The 24123-nt window shown below is 37.0% G+C and overlaps 1 protein-coding gene across 5 annotated transcripts in view; it reads left to right on the forward strand.

Moving 5' to 3' along the window:
* FUT9 (fucosyltransferase 9) overlaps nt 1–24123 on the forward strand; it is a 210804-nt gene that overhangs the window by 124391 nt on the left and 62290 nt on the right. For 2 of the 5 annotated variants that reach the window (XM_023650819.2, XM_023650820.2), the window contains exon 3: nt 20170–20371. The exons of 2 other annotated variants lie outside the window; for them this stretch is intronic. In XM_023650819.2, coding sequence (XP_023506587.1) covers nt 20347–20371 — 25 coding nt within the window. In that variant the 5' untranslated portion in view covers nt 20170–20346. Of the gene's footprint in view, nt 1–20169; nt 20372–24123 lie in introns of those variants that run through there. One more of the 5 variants, XM_070223565.1, reaches the window with a different exon arrangement.

Here is a 24123-nt window from a genome sequence, read left to right on the forward strand (position 1 = left end):
CATTCTCCACTTACACTATTTACAATTTTTCATTATGTTATAGCTATTAGTGGACACATCCTTTCTGCCTTTTTATTTTATTCATCCATTAAGCAGATATTCACTGCGCACCTCCTGTGTGGCACACACTGTTTCAGGCACCCGGGACACACTAGAGAATGTAGAACACAAAATTTCCTATCATCAGGGATCTTGCAATCTATGTGAAAATGGTCAATGTGAAAAAAAAATAAGTACAATATAGAGTATGTTGGGTAGTAATAAATGCTAGGGAAGATAAATAAGTAGGAAAATATGAAGTGTGGGGATAGGTTTTAATTTTAATTAAAAAAAAAGGTATCCAAGTCATAGCCAGCAAAATCTCAGAATCAAAGAAGGTCACACTGAGGAGAGTGTTGGGTGAATATTTGAATGAAGTGAAGGAGTTGCCCTTGTGGATATCTGAAGAAAGGCGTTAGGTAGATGTGCAAAGGTCCTGAGGCAGACATGTGCTTGGCTTGTGGGGACAACAGTGAGAAAATCTGGGTTGAAAGAGCACATCAGAGAGGTGGCAAGGATGGAATTGAGGTGGGGTGTTGCCTATTCTGTTAAGGCTTATAGGTCACAAGGTCACAGTAAAGATTTGACTTCTGATCCAAGTGAGATGGAAAACCGGCTGCTTTTGAACGGAAGAGAAATGACCTGCTTTGTTTCATTAGCTGTGAGCTTCTAAATGGCAGGGGATGCTGTGGACCCTGCAGCTTTGCACTTTCACTAAGTCACCTAGCATGGGGCTTCTTACATAGGGTTCAGAAATATGTTTTAAATAAATCATAGATCCAAAGACAATTCCAATTTCCTTTTTCACTTGTATGTATCCTATCACTCTACCAGTTTATAGACAGATCAAGAATCTTTTACTCTACTTTATCATTTCATATGCAGTCAAAATGGGAAAGTATTTATTAATGATTGTGGTTACCTTTTACATACCAAATCTAAAATGTGACTGCTATTTAAACACAAAAATGACACATTTGGAAACTGCAACGGAAAACATGAAGGATCATATTTTCCTAAGAATAGGTCAATCTGATGAAAGTAATAAAAAAAATTCTGGGGCCAGCCTGGTGGCTTAGCGGTTAAGTTCGTGTACTCCACTTCAGTGGCTCAGGGTTCGCAGGTTTGGATCCTGGGCACATACCTTCACACCACTCATCAAGCCATGCTGTCGTGGCATCCCACATACAAAGTAGAGGAAGCTTGACATTGATGTTAGCTCAAGGCTAATCTTCCTCACCAAAAGAAAAAAACATTTTCTTGATGCATCATGCATATGGTAAATAATCTTTGCTTTTCCTCTTTTGGAACTACATTCAAGAAGTTAATTCTGGAGTGCCACTTTGTTGCAGAAAGAAGCCAGTGGGATATCTCTAAATTTCTATTTTATGTATTTTCTCATTCTTTTCTGTGTTACCATAAAATAGCTTTAGTACTTGGTGAAAGCTTTGTTTTATTATAAAATGGTAAAATGAATTTTAAATTTATTTCAAAGGATGCATCGAGAAGCCAGCTAAATATGCTCATGGGTCTGCTCCAGCCATGGTTTTACTGCTGTTAATTGACAAGCCCTATTGTACAACACTAAATTTGGAGCTGAAAATTCTCTATCCTGGATAGCTGTAATTTAATCAAGCTTGCGTTAGCTCTCTTATTATTTCATAATGAAATGTAAAATATCTTACAAGCAAATGCCTCTCTTCCAGAAATTAAATTGAGAGCAAAGAATTCACAGGCCAAAGAGTAACAATCAGCACAAACACAATTACCTTCTAACATATGAGATAAAGCCACTCTACCTTATCTGATATCAGAGTAGCACAATCTTTTTTCCCTACTTGTACAAGTACCTACTATCTTCATTTTTTGTTGTTGTTGTTGCTGAGGAAGATTTGCCCTGAGCTAACGTCTGTGCTGATCTTCCTCTGTTTCATATGTGGGTCGCCACCACAGTATGGCTGCCAACAGGGGGTGTAGGTCCAAGCCTGGGAACCGAACCCAAGCTGCAGAAGCAGAGCATGCCAAACTTAACCACTAGGCCATAAGGCTGGCCCTGTCTACTTTCCTCATTTTTATACTAAAGCAAAAGAAAAGGATTAGCAACTGTGGGATATAGAAATACTAAAGAGATTGATGTGTTTTCTGAGAAAAACTAAGTTTCAGGAACTGTACAATTGTAGATCTTAAACCTACAGCAGAAGTAAGCCTTCTTTATGTATCTAAAAGCAGTGTGAACACTTGCCACTAGTAGCACCCAGAGTGAAGATTTCTTCTCTCTCTGTCCTTCCTGTGCTAACTGCAATGATGAATACCCCAGAGGGTTGGTCCAACACTCATCTCATACAAAGTGCTGAAGCATCACTTGATGATGACTGGCCAGGACGGATTCGGGCTTGCATACCTAATCTGCAGGAATTCTTTGAAGATATCACAGCCCTACTAGATAAAAGCTACTCACGGACTGAGATATAGTTAATATTTTAGAAAAAAAAGAAGCACATTTGATATGGTTTCACATCACAGATAAAGGTAAGAAGAACCACTGAACATGGGATAAAGAGCACCGAAGGGAAAATTAGTTTTAGAGACATCTACAAAGAGAAGCCTTCAGAAGAAACATTTATACTGGAAATAAAAGTGTTGAAACTGGGCAGTACATGTGCAATTAATTAAAGGTCAGTACTTCGTTAAAAAACATTTTTAACCCACCACTTACTTCACAAAGCTGATGATAGCTAGAATTCTTTGTAACTGCTTATCTTAGTAGGCGAACCAATCACTAAGCTAGAAATATGAAGATCTAGGTTCTAGTGACAGTAAATGACTAAATGACAAATGACCTTGGGCAATTATCTTAACCACTCTAGGTCGTAGATGCTTACCTAGGGAATGGGAAATTCAGGCTAGATAGATGGCTAAGTCTCTCCCATCGCCAAAATGATTCGATTCTAAGAGCCTCATAGAGTGCTAGGGAGTTTGGAGGATAGAAGCCAGTCAACAACCACCATCAAAAACCAAATAATCAAAACATGAATAAATAATCATCAAACAAGTGCCATCATTGAAGTGGATAAAGTGGGAGTGCTCTGTAAGTGCATCAAAAACAGACTCAGACTGCTGGCTTCTTTGAATTTTACAGTTTTACTTTTAGTAAAAGTTACATGGCACAATCAGTCAAGCAATGGAAGTGGGCTATGAAGGCTATTTGTTTCTGGGTTCTTGATAACTTTCTTAACCCTATGAGACCAGTAAAATACAGTCATGCATCTCTTAACAATGCAGCTACATTCTGAGAAATGCCTTGTTAGGCAATTTTGTTGTTGTGCAAACATCACAGCATAGAGTGTACTTACACAAACCTGGACGGTATAGCCTACCACACACCTAGATTATATGGCACTAATCTTGTAGGACCACCATCGTATGTGCAGTCTGTCTTTGACTAAAATGTCATTATGTGGTGCATGATTCTATTCCAAAGCCTGGCGTGGCCTTGGGGAAGCTCAGGTTGTAACAATTTTGTATTGCCCAAGATATATATTGCCCCAGGTGTACATTTTGGAATAGGGTTGAAAAGACCTTAAAATAAGAAAAAAATAAATAACTGATCCTGGGGTATAAATAAATTAAAATTTAAATAAATCTAATGTCTTTATTCTGACTCTACATATACACGCATCCCAACAAAATGTTCTCTAATTGCCTTTATGTGACTGTGGCTTAAAATTTGGACTTTTAAACTTTGAAATACTTGAGAGAATAGATTGCTTTCATTATACTATTCCCAAACACCATTTTACACAGTCACCACTCCATGCATTTTTGTTAAATGGAGTTGAATTCTTCTATCATCGCCAAAGTGCATTTGTTTTAATGGGGAACATGAGTACTACTTTAGTTGACACGTAACCAAGTTTAAGACAGACAAAAAAGTCTCTATTGGAAAGCACAATGGAACATTTTGTGGATAAAATGGGAATACTGACTTAAAATTTATCCCACCATGCCTTATAACCCAAAATGGCTGAATATTTTAATGCCTAAAACAAATGTCTTCTCAGTATAACCCTTTTTGAAAAAGTACTCTTGTTTCACCAAGCCACAGAAATTTGATTGCCTCAGATCAGGTGTCTATTATCAACATTAAGCAAAACTCAATGATTCACAATTATCATCATAGTCAAAAATAAACCTTATTGAAATATGAACATTGCTAGAAAAAAAATACAGAATTCCACCAAAAGCAAATCTTTCTTTGCCTGCATTTTTAATAATTATAGTTCTAGAGCAAAAGAAAATGTATGCCCACCTGGACCTTGGTTCTTTTAGGAGGAATAAAACATATCCAATGATAGCCCCAATACAGGAGAGAAAATGGTATAGAGACTTTCAGATAAAGTTGCGTTCGAATTCAGGAGAAGTAATCAGCGATCAAGAAGTCATTGTAAAGAAAGTGGCATTTTTAATAGGCCTGGAATTTAAAGTGTGAAAATTAGAGTTGGGGGTGGGACGCATCCAGCATTCCAGGTAGAGAGAGCAACATGAGGAAAGCCAGGGGTGAGGGAGGTGGGAGGCACATACTCAAAAGAGGGCCTCGTTTTGCTTGAGCCTCTAAAGTGTGTCACAGAGAGCCCTGGGCAATAAGACACCAGTTGGTGGAGCTCTTTGGATGCCTGACATGGACTATAATCATCAGGCGTGGAAGAGGCACTGGGGATTTTGAGAGGGGGAATAGCAGAACAAGAGCTGTACTTTAGGAGATTTATTCTGGCAGCAGCGTGTAGGATGGATTGAAGGAGGTGATGCCAGTTCAACAGCTCCGCAGCAGCACCTAATCCACGTGCCCCTGAAAACCGACCTGCATTCCACCTGGAGCACACAACAGGAGGACTGTCTACCTCATTCCAGAATCCCCCAGATCTGTGAACAGTTAAAACCTTCCTATAGTTGAGCTGGGTGGAGCTGGCCTGGTAAGAATAAGGATAATAAAAGGCAAATGTAATTCCCTAGGATTGGGAGTGGGGGCAAGATAATATTCTAATGACTCCCGCTTTGTTCCTGTTTTAGGTTTTGCAGTTTTATAATGGCAAGGTACTTAATTCATCTTGAGATTTGGGCTATGGCACCAGCTTTCTAATTATCTTAGCTTTATCAGTGTGGCAACAGAAAGGAAAAATGCGGTGCCATAGTTTAGATTTGCAGATAACAAATAGAATGTGAATTGATATTTTGGATATACGATTTCCAAAGGCAGCAGACTTGATAACAGCAAGAAAATGTTTCAAAGTCATTTGAAGGCTAAAATACATATTAAATTTGGACTCTAAGAGAAAGTGAGGCAAGCCCTGCTTCCTTGAGGCTTATCTGCTTTGAATAAACTTGATAGCGAGTTAGCCCTGGGGTAACTTCTACTTCAAGATGAGCCTCATCCCATGGGTTAGGCCACTGTAGAATATACGTAATAGAAATTTGGGGTTTTTTTCCCCAAAATATATTACAATGTCTGAAGGAGAGAATCTCATTTTAACAGAGAGAAAAGAAAATCTATCAAAGAGAATGGAAGAAATTTTACTTTCGTTTCTTGTCTTTGCTGCCTAAGGTGAAGTGAAATTGTTTGCCTGTTATCAGATCCAACACAGACACACTTTAAGGAGATCAGCCTTCCTTAAAGATTTTACCAGGCAAAGACATCACTCTTGTCTTCCTACTTGCTACAGAGCCCTGTAAACGGCCCCAGAGCACATCCATATGCTAGTTCACTTGCCGAAGTTATGCAGAACAAAATTCCCCTAAATTCTCAAGAGACCTGTCACACAAAGCTATGAGCAGAGTTTTGTTATATACAGATTTTCTATCCTCATCTCTCATGAGCTTTGAGTTCCGACTAGGATATTTTGGACCTAAAGAATAATTTATCCTTTTTCTTCCTCCAGGAAGCAGCCATCCAATATAAAAGGAGTTACATAATTGAGACAACTGTGAGCTGTGAAACTATTTTTAATCACGAGAACCTGCTTCTTATCATAAAAATATCTCTCAAGCTCCATAATTTGAGGGAGAAAATAATGGCAATCTTGAAGAAATACAAGCAATGGATTAGAGAGATGAAGTTGAGAAACATTCAAAAAGGGATCAGAGGTCACTGTTATTCAGGGGTCCACTTGATGCCAGCGCCCATAGAAAAAATTTCAGAGATATATTTAGTGCCATTGAAACTGTTCCCATCTTTACTTAGGGAGATCAGATTTATGTTTTGCGAAACCATGGGGAAGGAACTTGTATTTTAAATTCTACTGCTACCTAAGATTCTGTCTTTGGACATCGGCCCTTCTAATGTCATCAGTTCCTCTGTCATGGTTTTAACTATTACACACTATATATGCTGGTGACACCCACATCTACAAATTCAGCCCAGATTGATCCCTGAAGTTCAATTTGGAAAGTGACCTAGATTTACACATGGATGGCCCACCTTGTCTTCTACAACACTGTCACCTCTTGTGGCACTCCTCACATTGAGTTTTAAGTGCTTACTTCACTGCCTGTCTTTTTCACTAGACCAGAAGCTGTGGGAGGGCTGGAGCTAGTCTGTTTTGTTCATCTTTAGAGGCCTAGCTCCAGGTATATTGCAGCTGTTCTGTGTTTCTTGAATAAATGAATCAATGGAGTGGGGCTGAATAATTCTGGAAATTATACTTTCATAACATGTCCTGAAGCAATCTATTCTCTGGCCACTGCCATTTAGACGAAGGGACTGCCTTAGAACTTACCTATGTGCCTGTCTACTTAGAGCCACAGCATCCTGAGTCACTATGCATGGCCCTTTTAGGCTAAGATTTGCGATCAACACTAACGGGACACAAAAATTTTAGGTATGATGGAGAGGGCATTAATTCTTCTCATTAAAAAAAGTAGAGTGCCTTAAATCAACACATCATTTTCTCCCATCTATTAAGTAGATATCAAACTGGGGTACTTGCGAAAGTATTTAACTGTATTGTATATTTGAAAGTTGCTAAGAGAGTATATCTTAAAAGTTCTCACCACAAAACATGAATTGTAACTATGTGACGTGATGGATGTGTTAACTAACCTTTTTTAGGTAATCATTTCACAATATATACATACATACATATATATATATATCAAATCGTTATGTTGTACACCTAAAACTTACACAATGTTATGTGTCAATTCCATCTCAATAAAACTAGGGGGGAAAGGATTTAACTGTTGTAGATAATTGGTAGGATAAATTTTCAAGAACCCAAATTCTATAAAGAAATACATGTAGAACATTTTTGAAGAGCATCAAATCAAACTATCTGAGACTTCCTTCCTCTCAACTCATCTGGGATGTACTTTGTGCTTCCTTCCTCCTTGCCCTCTTCTTCTTTAAATCGCTAGTGAATATTAGCCATTGACTGATGTCTTGCATTAATCTATAATGCAAAGATACTAGGAAAACTGATGTAGTATATTTTATAAGCATGTAGGATTTCCTATAAGTATAGTCATGCATTGTTTAACAACAGGGGTACATTTTGAGAGATGTGTCATTAGACGATTTTGTTGTATGAACATCATGGAGGGTACTGACACAAATCTAGATGGCATAGCCCACTATATGGTTGTGCTATGTAATACTAATCTTGTGGAACCACCATTGTTCATGTGGTCTACCATTGACCAAAACATTGTTATGTGGCGCTTGACTACACACAATGTGAGAAAGAGTTATGAGTACTTTCCAAATATCTTCCTAAGTATGAAATTTGAGAAATATCCTGAAAAGTCAAAGGAATCAGAATGAATTAAGCTAAGAAAATATAAAGTCATATGATTGCCACCAGAATGTTGTCTCTATCCTGATAATGACTATTATAGCTCAGATCTCTACAAAGGTCTTCACTCAAACAAGACAGAAATTGTAACTTGTTAAATGAGAATATGAGAAATGCTGCCTACTTCCTGAGGTCTCCCATTTATCACCATGTCTTGAATCTCACTTCTGCAGAGTTTCTTTATAGCTTTCAATTATGAGTGCTAGAATCATTGCTGTCATAAAAAAAAAATTAGAATGTCTTTATTTCTATGTGCCATAGAATTAATTTCTTGCCCCTTTCAGAAACATTTCTTTTGCAAGTAACAGCCACCAGCCAATCTCAATCTGGAAAGAAAATGGTTGAATTCTTAATTTTCATGAAGGGGGAGCTACTATATTTATAGTTGTTTCTGGATTTTATTATCAAACTGTATGTTTCTACCTCGTCAACCTTATTTCATGATTAGATTTCAATATGAGTAATGAGAGAAAGTGGAATAGATACTTTCAATCCAATGGTTAATCTTGACACAATATTTGCATCCTTATACTAATGATGCACTTTATGTTTCTCTCTAAATCAGAGCTCAAAGTACTTTATAGTTATCACTTCAATATTATTCATCATGCTTCTTGGAATTGGATATTAGCAAACATGAAAGAAATACAAGGGCACAGAGTAGTGAAATTATTTTCCTAAACGGTAAGCCACTGTTAATTCTGAGTTTTCAGTTTGGTTTCCTTACTGGTCTATATAGCCAAAATTATCTGGCCAAGTTTTATTTTTAAAAATTATAGTTTTTCTTTGCAACAGTAATAAAAAAGCAAGCAAAGAGTACTTAGATTGTTAGTTGGAAACTACAAGGTATATTAGTAAGGATGGTTCTGGTTGTAAACCATAGAATGCGCATCTTACACTCTCTCAAAAAGCAAAAGAAATTTATAAGCTTATATAATTCAAGAGTCCAGAGATGGGGGCTTTTGGGTACAGTCTGATCAAGTCTAACTCAATTTCTTTACAATTCTATCAACTTTTTTTTCCTACCAAAAGCCTCATTCTTAGACTTACTTTTCTTATGGTTGCAAAATGACAACTACACTTGCAGGTCTCACACTCACCATATTGTCCAGAGAGAAAGAGAATTTCTCTTTTCCCATTAGTCAAAAATTTGGAGCTTCCATGCTGCTTGGACCAAATTAGTTCATATGTCCACTTCTGAACCAATTATTGTAACTAGACAAGTCCTGAATATGCAGATTGGAAGACGGGGGTTGACATTAGATTAGACCTAGTGGAAATTCTCTCCTGGAGTGGGGTCAGTCCTCCAAAGTGCTTGCCTGCTATGCATTATGGAGAGGTGCTGTACCTCTTAGGAGGGAATGACAGTCCCAGTACTTACCCATGCTTTCTTAACATTTCTATAGGTTCTTCTTTAAATCACAAACACATTCTCTCTGTTGTATAGAAAAGTGGCCTAGAGTCAGCAAAGAATCTCTCAATTCTACAGCAGTTAAGGTTCATTTTCCTACAGCACCTGCCTTTTTTGGAAAGCTCTTAGCAAGCTTATAAAGATTTAAAAATCTGATTTTTAGATGTCTTTGAAATCTGGGAAGTTATTAACCAGAAGTTAGTAGGGAAAAAAGACACTGTAAATGATCTCTTGTGAAAGATTTTTCTTGCCTTTTGGGGAGAGAAGATGTTATGGGCTGAATTTCTTACCCCCAAAATTTGTATCTTGAAGTCCCAATCCCTAATACCTCAGATATAACCATATTTGGAAATAAAGTCTTTAAAGAGGTGATTAAATAAAAATGAGGCCATCAGCGTGAGGCCCTAATCCAATATGACTAATATCCTTATAAGAGGAAGAGACATTCACAAAGGAATGACCATGTGAAGAGGCAGCAGGAGGGTGGCCATCTGCAAGGCAAGGAGAGAGGTCTCAGAACAACCCAACCCTCCCAGCATCTTGATAAATTTCTGTTATGTAAGCCACCCAGGCTGCAGTATTTTGTTATGGCGGCCCTAGCAAACTCAGACAGAAAGGTTGCTTGCTTTTTGTGCTAATAATCAGCTGATTTTTGAAGCAATTAATGTCTAGTTTTGTTTCTTAACATGACTTTGTTAGGTGCATTCTAACTATTTCTGGTCTAGGGCTTTCTCCTGTAGCTGGTTACGGTTTTTATATAGCTGTATCCCTTTGGAGACTATAAAACCAAGCTGTCTCTTCCAGCCTCTTAATTGAGGGTTTTGCGGTTGCAGTGAGGAGAGCTGATTTCACAGATGGAAATAGTTACTTTGCCGCTGTCCAAGAATACTTCTCATACCTGCTGAGGCTGCTGTGTTCCTCTTTACCAATGGAGTATGTGATGCTGCTAGAAAGTTTTGAACTTTTACACCAGTCCAGGACTGCTAAGTTTCCTTTCAACCTCCAAATACTTTGAGGATCAGATCCATGAGCCAGCACACCTATCACAATGATCTGTTTCTAATTTGCTGTTGTTAATTAGCTCACATTTTCCCCATGGGGACTTGGGAACATTCTTGCTTGTTTTGGTTTTTTTTCGTTTTTAAGCACTATGTCTCTTTTCTTTTCATCTCACCATAAGCCGGGGTCTTACGAAATATCTCCTTTCTACTGTGCACTGCAATTTGGATCTTGAATGTGTAAATTGTGACTGCCTATACCTAAACAACTGAAGTTTGTTACCGTTAAATAAAATAATGTGCAGGAAACGCTAGTTTGAAATGTTTTTTTTGGCTCAGTTTTCATTCAAGTTGGGTTGGTTTACCGTCAGAGAAAAGAGAGAAATGAAAGGCAAAGCTTCTGCCTAGAACCTCGTCCTCAAAGGAACTGAGTTAACAATACCCAGCCCAAGAGAAAGACACTATGAAATCATAACCAGCTAAGAAGGTTAGACAAGATCTGGTTACTTCTCCTCTTTCTTTGATTCTACACAATACCTTCACCTCCATTTCCTCATGTAACTGTGAAATGGGTGTGGCAATTCTGGCCACAGTACCTCAGAAGTCTGCTACCAAAATCACTGAAAATGTCATGGAGGAGGGTCTTGAGCTCCTCAAAATTTGTTAAAAAACTGTTAAATAAGGTAAAATGAAAAGACATTTGCGTCTTTTCATAATCTTTCTATTACTAGGATGAATTCCTTTTGTGCTTTCTCTTGGAAGAGATTGCCTACTAAAACTACTTGGGGAATGAGCACTGAATCAGGGTGAACGATACTCACAGACTTGGGGATATTTATGTTAGTTATAAGGAAAGTTCTAGTTTAAAATTTATTCTACACAAATAATTACATTTAAATTCAACCAATCTGAATTCAATCTTAATAATTCTTTAAGTGAAGCAAAAACAATGTAGAAGAATTTAAACATTTAAACCTCAGAAATGCTGATGAGGACTATAAAGGTAAGGAAACTAATGATTTCAAAATATTATATAATCTATTTTTATATATTTCCCAAAGCAGGAAACAAATCCACTTCTTAGAGAGAACCTGCACTAAGTCTGCAAATGTAATTTGAATCAATAACATATTAATATAGGTGAATTCTAGATTTTTTTCTCTTTTGTTAATTGAAGGATCATTTGTCCTCACATTTACTACTATCTTCTCTTTAGATACACAGTCATTAAAGAAATGTAGAGATTTTTCCATAATGATATGATGCAAATGAAAAGAATATCTTTATAGCAAATATGATTTCCATTGCCATTTATTTTTCTCTGTAAATCTGAAATTTCATTTATATCGCTTACAGTATCCAGCCTTTAATTATCACTAACGGAATGAACATTATTAGAAAAGATAGTTAGACATGACCTCAACAATGTGACTTTTAAACAGTACTTTTGAATCTGCTATTCTGAAAAAAATATGATTAGTGTTTACCATAATTTTCACAATGCTTTTTGCCTTAGCTTTCTATTATGTGTCATTTTTCTAAATAAATAAATAAAGGGACACTCGCTGACTTTATTTCTAATACATATTTTCAAAACAAGTTGAAGGCTTAATGGCCTTTAATCATCCTCATATCATAATGGAAGTGTTAGAGAAAAGGATTTTCTCCACTATATACGTGTATGATATTAAACAAGCAAACACCGTACTATGTAAGTTAAACTTTTTGTGTTATAGATATCAAATACCAATCTATTTGAATTCATGACCTGGCAAGGGGAGTTATTAATTTCTCTCAGGTGGAAACCATTTGCAACAGGGCAAAAGAGGTTGGTATCTAATTCCTTAATCACTTCTTCTGTGACTCTAGACAGCAGGCGCTCATTAACCAGCCCTCAAACAAGGGCTTGCTCTGTTCTTTTGATGATCATGTATTCTGGGGAGACATAAAGAATCTGGAACCATCTCTGCTGCTTCTGTGACATCAGGTTTGCTGGTTCACCACCCCAGGTGTCCACGACTTCCTTCTGTACCATTAGTGACTAAAATTCAAGTTCTCCCTCCTTTTTCCTGTATCAGCCAACGAGGCTTGAATCCTCAGAACTTTAGCATCATTTGTTCAATTTATTTATAAGCACTTGCTCATAGAATATCTGCTGCATCCCTGGCTTTGCTCTCTGGATGATGATGTACTAATCATTAAGTTGAGTCAAAGGGGAAAAAAACATAAAGAAAACAACTCTTCTCTAGAGCTCCCTTCAGAAAGTCATAGAATGGAGTAAGACATGAGAAATTAGAATATAAGTTATTAAGATGGGTTCTGTAAGACCAAATGCATTGGTAGATAGACCTATATGTCTGTAAGATGATTTACAAATGTATAATTTGTAAAAATGTCTTCCAAAACAGGCTTTCAGGGCCAGGCAAATTACACTCACTAAATCTTTTTGACTTGTTCTCTTTCACTCATATAAAGTCTGCCCATGGTATTTCAAATTACCCTTTGTTCTTTAAACTGTCTTCTCCTAGAACCAGAATCCAAGTTCCATTCATCCTTCCATCATCTCAATCCTTAGCATAGTCCTTCAATTTAGGCCTAATAGGAGGCCAGTATCTGTTGAAGAAATGACTGAATGAATCAAGCGTTACAAAGTGATAACTAAATCTGTGTCAATAAAATTCCAAACACATTTATTATTTTGGCTTTAGAGGTAATGGATAGTCTCCGTGAATTTCATCACTAATTCACACTTTCTTAATGATACAGTTAAACATATATACTATTTGTGACTACCTCAGCTACTTTTTGCTGTTCTGCTTTATATTCACTGATGATTTCTTGGAGATATTTTTTCACTGGTTTAAATTTATATTATAAAAAAAGACAAAAAAATAGATTAGGCTGAACATTAGATAAAATTAAGTAAAAGTAGAAAAATCATCAGGATACTTCTTAGTTACATACAAACTTTCTGACTGATCTTTTAAAAATACTGCCATGCCCTATGTTTCCAATTTAAAAGGTGGTTCAAAACTTAAAATGCTGTGGACACCACTAGTTTAATTTTTGGCACATTGAATTAAAGTTGGGAATTCTGGGATCTGTGTCAATGATGAGGCCGTGGTGTAGGAGTGGGGAGAGAGCGTTGAAGAAAATTCTGTATTGCTCCATCTTTTCAGCAACTAATTATTTATGCTGATGAAAGATACCATAGTTATGCAGCCTGGGTTTGCAGAATAAATAGCTCTAATTTCCATCACTCACTGTTTCCAGCTGAACAACAAAGGCTTTGTTTACCTGGTTTGTAAAGCAGCCACTCTGATCCATGTAGTGAAATAACTGGTTACTGTAGTTCGAATAATGTATATGAAAGCTTTTTAAAAAAGCTATAAACTGCTGTAAACTTTCAAGGCATTATTTATTAGATTGTTCATGTGTAACAACAAAAGTTTATCTAACTTGATGATTTACTGAATTGTCTCAAATCAGTCAAAAATGAGGGAAAGACAATCTAACAATGTATATTGGTGATTTTTAATAATTTCACCATCATAGATAGTTAGCTCTTAATTATCTATAGAAATGGACTTTGGATGCAGCATGTGAAAATAAAAATGCAGATCTATCTATAAATAGGTTTGCATTACAGATATCATCCTTTGTCATGACTAAAATTACCACATTTGGATTTTTCCCTACTAGTGCTTATTATTTACTTAAAGTGATAGAAATAATAATAATAATGATGAGAAAATGATGATGACCATGAGTGTATGTATGTGTGTGTGTGTGTGTGTGTGTGCAAGAGAAGAAAGAGAAAGAAAGGAAGAAAGGAAGAAGGAAGGAAGGAAAAGGAGGAAGGAAGGAAGGATAGGAAGGAAAGTATGATGAATATTCTGTTCCTAAATTATGATTATGGAAAGGCAAATTGTAATCACAGGATAACTTCCATATACTTCTATAGGGTAAATTAAGAAGGATATATTCCTTCAGTAAAGAAAAATCTGGATTAATTTAGCTTTGTAACACCGAAGTAGAAACAATGACTGGCACAAGAAAGACCAAGCTCAAGGAAGAGGCTTTATAGCTATAGCTATATAGATATGGATAGATACAGATATGGATATGGATATAGATATAGATACAGATATATATAGATATAGCATAGATATAAATACAGACATAGGCAGATCGGATTTAATTTATTTGGAAAGAACAGTAAATAGTTTCAGTACTTGAGCTGACTGTCTGAATGTGGATATGAATACTCACGGACCTCACAAATATTTATGCGATATGGAGACAGCTTCGCACATCTAGCTATACTATGAATTCACATTTTCTGTTAAATAGAAACTACATTGTGTAGACTAAAACAAAAAAGGCAGTGCCTATAACTGTATTACTGTATAACTGTATTACTAATACAGTGAATGCCAGATACCTCTAAGAAAGTGCGCGCACTCCTCTATGCCTTTTATTGAGGGATATGAAAGAAGGGTGTTCACTATTCCAAGAATTTGTGCTAGTGGGTTTTCTGAGTTCCGTACTTCTCCAAACGTAGTCTGTTCTTAAACACATCAAATGAGTTCTTAATTTCAGGCAGTATATTTTCAGTTCTGGAATGTTCATTTGGCTCTTTTTTATACATCTCAATTGTTGAAATTCTGCATCTTTTCATCCAGTTTATCCAGTTTTTAATCATAGAAGTGACGATTCTCTTGACACATAAGGATCACAAGACTCTCCAGGTTTTTCTTAACACTTGACTTTAAATAGAATCTCAGGTACAAGCGATGTTCGAAGATTGTACCTATAACGTCCTAAATTTTTGTTTGTCGTCTGCATAATGTTACATTTCTCACTAAATATCTTTTGTAATAAAATTGCATGTTCTCAATATCATCCAGATCCACAGGCTGAACAATGAGGTCATACAGCAAGATGGTGAAATACCACAACTACCAGCACTGTTTCCTCAAGGCAAGCTCAGAAGTTGATACAGCAAAAAAGCGACCTTGCCAAATTGAAATAAGAGCATTCTACTGACAGAATCTGTTATTTGGGGCACAAATAAGTGGCAATACCAGTTAGAAAACAATATCTGTATCTTTCAAAGCATTTGCTTGCAGCCAATACACCTCAGGTAAAATATGCCAAATATCCAGGATGTTGAAATATTTCCCAGTCAATAAAAGTTTTCTTTGAAGGTAAACAAAAGTATTAGCATGTTCAAGAAGTCAACCAGACCTCTTTCTGCTTAAACTTACAATTGACTGATAAAACTTCGCTAGGGTAGAAAATGTTTAAAGACATTTTTCTAGACTGGATTATTTGGCATTATACTACTATTCAGGGATGCTGTATTTAGAAATGAGGTCTAAGAAGTCCAAATATCATTCTGTAGGATCATGATTTGCTGATGGTTTCTTAGCAGCTATACCCAACGATCTAAAGGAAATCTTAATATAAAATACAAAAGCTATCAAGACCCACTAGAATAGGCTCACGGTTATTTGGTTATTAAAGTCTGGCCCAAACTGTGACAGTACACAAAGATGAGAATGCTTTTTGATCTGGTCACTGGAAAGAAAAATCAGAAACTGTGGCATCACTGGAGAGTTGGCTGGGCTTTGCTGCATGTGCAGGCACCCGGGCAGCGGAGGAACAGGCGGAGTGCTTGATCAACCAAAATGTCAGTGGGGCTGCGCTATACTGGTGCACTCAGCCTGGGGGTCAGTCATGAGAGCTGCCTTCTGAAGGCAGTGATGTTCTCTGAGGCAAGCCAAGTAGTAGGACTTAGTTTGCTTATTTCACCATGTATTTTCAGGACCCTGTAGGTAATGTAGAACTTTAAGATTCTGCAATTCCCCCTGAGGATGCTGGGCAGTTTGCTCCTCTTCAAAATTTTTTCAACTTCTCTTGTCCTTCTCCCAGCTCTCCTTCAGAGTCTGTGCTGCCTGTTCATTCCTGTAGTTGTACCTATTAGTGAGGACCAAGTGCCACAATTTCTTCATCTTTTCCCTATTCCTTATCTCCTAATCTCTTAGGACTCTGTTCTTTCTTGGTTCTTCTCACTGAGGGGCTTGGCTTTTCTGTCATACCCAGTCACTAAAAACATCCCTTTTCTTTTTATTCGGGAAGTTGTCCATTGATATCACGTTGTATTATTTCTCGATTATGTGCATAATCTCTTATAAACCAACAGCTATTTTTATCAGTCCCTCACCTAATGTGACTCCTCTCTGATGCTGTTGCCACTCTGGATATGTGCGATTGTCCAGAAGATATACTCCATGTATCTGAGGTATTACCACATATAAAATACTATAATTTGAGCATGAAGAATGTATATCAAGTCTGTGCATAATCTACTGTAGCACAGCCTCAGGTGGTTTTGGGTGGAAGTTACTTTGAGGAGTTTGCAAAAATGATTGCCTCTAAAAGTAAAGATTATTGCTTCAAAGCTTCCAGAGGATGCCAATACTGCCATGCTCTCACTATTTTCTATCTTCACATACGATACAATGGTATATACCAGTAGACAGTGCTAATGAATAGAGTCAAATAATAGGAAGCAATAGATGTCCCACTCAAATCCTAGAGAATGTTTAGGTTTTCCGATGATCGAGTACCATGCTTCTCAACTTTAATATACATACAAATCACCTGGATGTTTTGCTAAAGATAACAATTCTGATTCAGTAGGTCTAGAGTGTGACCTGAGATTGTGATTTTCTAACAAGCTCAAAGCAAAGCAATGCTACTGGTCCAAATACCACATTTTGCGTAGCAAGAGACTAGGGCTACACGGTTTGATACAGCAGCCTCTAGAGACAGGTGGCTTTCATGGTGCTGTTCAGACCAACTATATCCTTACTGATTTTCTACATGCTTGATCTATCAATTACTGAAACGTCCGTGTTGAAGTGTCCAACTGTAAATGTAGATTCATCTATTTCTCCCTGCAATTCTACCAGTTATTGTCTTATATATTTTGATGCTTTATTGTTAGGTGCATAGATGTTAAGGATTGTTATGACTTCCTGGAAAACTGACTCTTTTATTATTAAATAATGTCCATCTTTATCCATGATAATTTTTCTTTATGTGAAGTACATTGTATTTGAAATTAAGATAACTACTCTAACCTTCTTTTAATTACTGTTAGCATAGTATATCTTTCTCCATCCCTTTACTTTTAAACTGAGACTTCTTCTTCTTCTTCTTTCTCTTCCTCTTCCTCCTCCTCCCCCACCTCCTCCTCCTCCTCCTCTTCTTCTTCTTCTCCTTCTCTTTCTTCTTTCTTCTTCTTCTTCTCCTCCTTCTCCTTTTTCTTATCCCCAAAGCCCCCCAATACATAGCTATATATTCTAGTTGTAGGTCCCTCTGGTTCTGCTATGTGGGATGCCACCTTAGCATGGCCTGACGAGTGATGCTAGGTCCACCCAGGATCCAAATTGGCAAAGACCAGGGCTGCTGAAGCAGAGTGCACAAACTTAACCGCTGGGCCATGGGGCTGGCCCCTATCTGAGTCTTTATACTTAAGGTAGGATTTTTGTAAGCAACATATTATTGAGTCTTATTTTTTATTGTATTTTAATTGGTCTATTTAGAACATGTGAAGTGATTATTGATATAGCCAGATTAATGTCTACTATGTTTGCTGCTTTCTATCTTGTTGTTTCCTTTTCTCCCCTCTTTTTTTGCCTTCTGTGGTTTTAATAGAGGATTTTATATGATTTAATTTTGTCTCTTTTTTTAGCATGTCAGTTTTAATTCTTTTTGAAAAAGTTTTAGTGGTTGTCTTAAAGTTTGCGATATACACTTTTTTTTGAGGAAGATTAGCCCTGAACTAACATCTGCTGCCAATCCTCTTCTTTTTGTTGAGGAAGATTAGCCCTGAGCTAACATCTGTTCCCATCTTCCTCTACTTTATATATGGGACACCTGCCACAGCATGGCTTGATAAGTGGTGCATAGGTCCACGCCCAGGATCCGAACCAGCAAACCCCAAGCCACCAAAGTGGAGCATGCAAACTTAATTTCTACACCACCAGGTTGGCCCCTGCAATACATGTTTTTAACAAATAAATCCACTTTCAAATAGCACTATACCACTTCAAGTGCAGTGCAGATCACTTACAAAAGCATTCTCAATTCCTCCCTCACATCCACTATGGCTCAGTTGTCATTAATTTCACTTATCCATCTGCTAAAATCATGCAAAACATAGTTACTTTTATTACTTTAAACAGTTATCTTTTAGATTAAGAATACGAAAAATAAAAGAATTTATTTTACCTTCATTTATTCCTTCCCTGACACTCTTTCTTTTTATGTAGATATGAGTTTCCAACATATTTTTCTTAACCTTGAAAACACTCTTTTCACATTCCTTGGAGGGTAGACCTACCAGCAAAGAATTCCCTTAGTTGCTGTTTGACTGAGAAAGTCTTTATTTCTCCATCACTTTAAAGAATAATTTCTCAGGGTTTGGAATTCTAGAATGGTAGGGTTTTATTTTTCAGTACAAAATATTTCACTCCACTCTTTTCATGCTTGCATAGTTTCTGATAAAAAGTTCAGTATAATTATTATCCTTTTTTCTTTACAAGTAAAGTATTTTTTACTCCCTCTGGCTTCTTTCAAGATTTTTATCTCTGTCTTTGTTTTTTTGTAGTTTGAAGATGATATGCCTAGGTGTAAAATTTTTGCTTTTTATCCTACTTGGTGTTCTCTGATTGTCCAAGATACGTGGTTTGGTTTCTGTCATTGATTTTGGAAAATTCTTGATCATTATTATTTCAAATTTTTCTCTGCTCTATTTTTTCTTACTTCTTCATTTGGTATTCTAATTATGTGTCTGTCATTCAATTTGAGATTGTCTTATAGTAACTGGATGTTCTGTTCTGGTTATTTTGTTTTTTAATTCTTTTTTCTCTTTGTATTCTAGTTTCAGAAGGTTTTATTGACAAATCTTTAAACTTACTGATTCTTTCCTTGGCCATGTCAACTCTACTGATGAGTCCATCAAAGACATATTTCATTTCTGCTTAGTAGTTTTGAATCCTATTGATTCTTTCTTAGAGTTTTAATTTTTCTGCTTAACAATCCATTCTTGCATGTTATCTATTTTTTTCCATAAAGCCCTTAATCTATTGATTATAGTTATTTTAAATTTTCCTGTCTGGTAATTCCAAAACTTGTGTCATATTTGAGGCTGTTTCTGATGCTTGTTTTTTCTCTTTGGAATATGTTTGTTGTTGCCTTTTAGCATACATTATAATTTTTTGTTGAAAATTAGATATACTATATCAATTCAAGGAACTGAAGTAAATAGGCCTGTAGTGTGAGGTTTTAGGTTAATCTGGCTAGGAGTTATGCTGTATTTAATGATTGCTATAGCTGTAGGTGCCAGAGACTTCACATTGTGCAGGGGGCAGGGCGGGGGAGTCCTTGTTTGCCTCCACTGTTGTCTTTGAGCTGTTTTCTCTTAGAGTTTCCTTAGAACTCTTCTTTAGATGGAGCCTACATCTTGTAGCTCTTTCATCTGCAATCCCCTGCTATTATACTGCAGTCCTGTTGGCATAGGGGTAAGGTGTAGGTGGTAGGGAAGTGTTCTGTAATCTTATGATTAAATCTCAGTCTGTTAAAGGGCTTATGTCCCTGAGTTATGACCATTACAAGTCTTTCTTAGCTTTTTATTTTTTCTTAGGTCATACAGGAAGTCTAAAAGAGGCTAGAGTTGGAGAAATGCACTTTCTCCACATCAGATAAGGCTCTAGTAAAGTCTTTTCCCTTAGGGAAAAGGTCTTTGTTATGGAGATTGCCCTAGGTATATTTACAATGGTTATTTCCCCTCTTCCCCTACCAGAACCAGAAGTGGATCCTGGCTTTTCATTGTGAGAACTTGGTAGGATTTCTGGAGGTAAAACCAAGAAAATGCGGAGATCCCCCAAGACTGTAGCTCTCACAAGTTATTCACTCCGACTAGTCCACGCTCAGCCTCAGCAGTTCATGAAAGTTACCATCTAAATGTCCCTACCAGTTTATGGCTCCAGCAGCTTCTGTTCGAGGTAAGGAGATCTTGGCTGCAATTCTCAAGATTCAGCTCTCTCTCTAGATTTAGGGGCAGCAGTTTGCCCTGTGACCTCAGTTCCCCTATGGATCCAAAAAAGTCATTGATTTCCAGTTATTAAGCTTTCTCCTTGTTTTAAAGATAGGAGTGATGACTTCCCACTTCTTTACATGTTGTAGTTGAAACCAGAATTAACACATGTGGCTATTTAAATTTAAATGTAAACTAAGTAAAGCTAAATGAAATTTCAAATTCTGTTTCTCAGTCACACTGGCCATATTTCTTGTACTCGGTAACCATATGTAGCTAATAGCTACCATATGGGATAGCATGGATATAGAACATTTTCAATCACAGAAAGTTCTATTGCAGAGCTGGTCTAGACAAATTCTCTTAGGAAATCTCAAGAGGCAACTAGAGTCACAAGACAAAATGAGTCAGTATCGAGACCCAGGCTTACCCTGACACATAAAAAAATCCAAAGATTTCTGATCTTGATCCAAATTCTGACGCAAAGATTTTTGTATTTCCATAATGTAGCTAAAGTCCAACTTACACTTTCTGCTAGTGACTGTCACTGGTAAATTTAAAACTGTGTTCATATTATTTTGTATATTTTACTTGTCAGAAAATTTAATTAGCTACTAAAATTTTAGATTCGGCTTGTGATTTTGGATGTGTAAAAAAGTGCCTCAAGAGTACATGGTGATTATTTCAAAAGCACACAATCAAAAAGAAAAAGTAAAAGAAAAAGAAAGACAGAGCCTGAGAAAGAGAAAGCACACAATTCATTTTCTTCAGAAACACTAGGAAAAAAAAGAAAATGAGATCTTCCACACTTTTCATTTTAAAGAATGTCATATAAGTGACAGGTTTAATGGATCAAATCTTTGAAGTAATTATAATACCAGGACAGTTAAATATGATAATGTAACATCAGACTGGGGAAGCATAGCAATATTGGCATATTCTGTACATTGTCAGTTGTTCGAAAATTATCTTACTAGCATAATATAGCAGTTTAAAATGTCTTTTTTTGGAATAATGTTATATTTGACTTTTTAAATAATTCTGACATGCTCTTCTGAGCTCCTGGTAGGAGCCGTTAGTATTCACTTTTAACAAGCTTTTTTTTTTTTTTAATTAGTTGAAAGTTAAAATTAAAGTCTTATCATTTTGCTTCTTAATTTTTGTTCCACTTTTCTCAGTAAATAAGAATCATTAAACTTAGAATGCTATTGACTGAGAAAAATAAAATATTTCCTGCACTATTGATTTTTTAAATGTGGTATTTGAGCCATAACAGATAGCTAATAAATATATGTTATGCCATACGTTTACTTTGTGACCTTTTTGCTTTCAGCTTAAATGCTTCTATTACTGAACCTGAAAAAAAAATTCCTGAAAATGTAAAATGATTACTTTAAAGTTGAGACAGGAAAAATAATTAAGAATTTAAAGATGACTTCTGGGGCCAGAAGTTATTGGATGTGATTCTTAATTTCTAATAAACAACCGTGTAACTTCTAGTTTTGAGAATTGAGATAATAATGAAAGATCTTGAATGTTCTTAAATCAAATGCCTAAAGCAACCTGATGGCAAATATATGTAGGAGTCAATAAAGCCAGTAATGAGAGGGAGTGTAAATAAGGAAACAGTACAATCATAAGATCTCATCTAAGTGAAATGGGTAGTATTTAGAAAAAACCTACACTTCTCTTGTGTGTTTCTCTTTTACTGTCACATTGCTGCCACACTCAAAACACTTCTGACACCAGATGCGTGGGGATTTTTTACACACCAAGCAATTCTTTGTGACACCAGCTGGGTGTCCTGTAATTTAACTCAATTCTGACACTATCTTCCTGGATATAGCATGAGACCCCACAGGTTCAGGGTTGGGCCCAGAAGTCTCTCATCCACTTCAGATGCCAGTCCCAAGTAGTAGTTCTCCAGATTACGCACAACTTCTGTCTGACTTGGCTACAAATTGCAGCTTCCCATGACCTCCTCCCTCTAGGATTCAATTACTTGCTAGAACAGCTAAAAAACCTCAGGGAAACTCTTACTTATGCTTACCAGTTTATTATATACTAAGGGATATAATAAAGGGTGCAGAAGAAGAGCCCGATAAAGGGATACACAGGACAAGCTATGTGAAAAGAGGCACAGAGCTTCCATGCTCTTCTAACATACCACTCTCCCAGCACCTGTATGTGTTCACCAACCCAAAAGCTCTTTGAACCCCATACCTTTGGGGTTTCTTGGAGGCTTCATCACATAGGTATGATGGATTGTTAACTCAATGTCTAGCCCATTCCCCTTCCTGGGGGATAGGAGATGGAGGCTGAAATTTCCAAGTTTCTAACAATGGTTTAGTCTTTATGGTGTAGGGGAGGAGGACATTTCCTCTCCCCAAATGGGGGTTCGTCTAGCTGGAAAACGAATTAAATTCACATGAGACAGAATAGCAAGAGAAAATTAAACAAAGCTTTATGAGGAACCATGGCCCAGGGCCTTTCTTCCCGAAGGAAGAAAGGGCACCGAAGAAGTGGGGTGTACATAGTGGATATATAGCCCCCAAACGGGGTGTTTCACATGTGATTGAAAAGTCCCTTTTACAATAGTCACGAGGCTGCTCTGTCAGCACAGCACTTGATGGAAACGGCAGATAGGTCTGCTGTCTCAGTGAGCGCCGCAGGGTGGCAGGTGTGTTGCCTCGGCCTGGGGGTGGTCACAGATGAGCACCGCAATCGGTTCCTAGCCTAAGGAAAGATGCTTAATCCTTAAGAAATGCCAGCGTTGGGAGGGGGAGGGAAGTCAGTTACAGGAGGTTACCAGACTAGCACAATAAAATGCAGATTTTAAGTCCTTGCCTTTGGTATTGATTAAGAGTTTTTGGAGAGTAGGTCATCGCCTTTCTTCTTCCTGGTACAGAGAGGGAGGCACCTTTTACAGATAGAGATTTAAACCTTACAAATGTAAACGTGTCCTAACAAAGGGCAAGTTCCATTCCTCCTTCCCTGTCCCAGTTTATCAAAAGCAATCAACCTCAAATAATCCTGATACCAAAGAGACATATCTTGGGGTGGCCAATTCCAGGTCCCCACAATGGTAACCAGCTTTCATCCAGGAGCCCACCCAGAGTTGCCTCATTAGAACAAAAGACTCTCCTAGCACCCAGGAAATTCCAAAGGATTTAGCAGCTCTATGTCAAGAACTAGAGTCAAAGACCAAACATTAGAACAAAAGATGTTCCTAGGGTTCTTATTACTTCGGAAATTACAAGGGTTTTAGGAGTTCTGTGCCAGGAACCAGGGACAGAGACCAATATAAATATTCTCTATTATTGCACAGAGAGGCAGTGGAAGACTTTAAGCAGAAGAGCGGAATGGTCTGATGTACAATTTAAATTCTCTGGCATCAAGGTTAAGTTTAGACTGTAAGTGGCATAAAAATATAAGCAAGAAGAAGTTATATCAGTACTCCAGAAGAAAAACGACAATGACTTGGTTTAAAAGCAGCCTTGAATAGGGAGAGAAGTAGTGAATTCTATGTATAAGTTGAACATAGAACCAACTGAATTTCCCACGGAAATGGATACAGGTGTGAGAGCAAAGAGTGACATGCCCAAATATATCTCAAAGTTGTAGCTTGAGCAACTGAAAGAATGATGCCATCAAGTAAGATCAGAAAGGCACCAGGTGGAGTTTGGTAGAAGATAAAGATTTTGTTTTTAAACATAACGA

This window comes from Equus caballus, chromosome 10, assembly GCF_041296265.1.
Source record: "Equus caballus isolate H_3958 breed thoroughbred chromosome 10, TB-T2T, whole genome shotgun sequence".
NCBI classification, from domain to species: domain Eukaryota; kingdom Metazoa; phylum Chordata; class Mammalia; order Perissodactyla; family Equidae; genus Equus; species Equus caballus.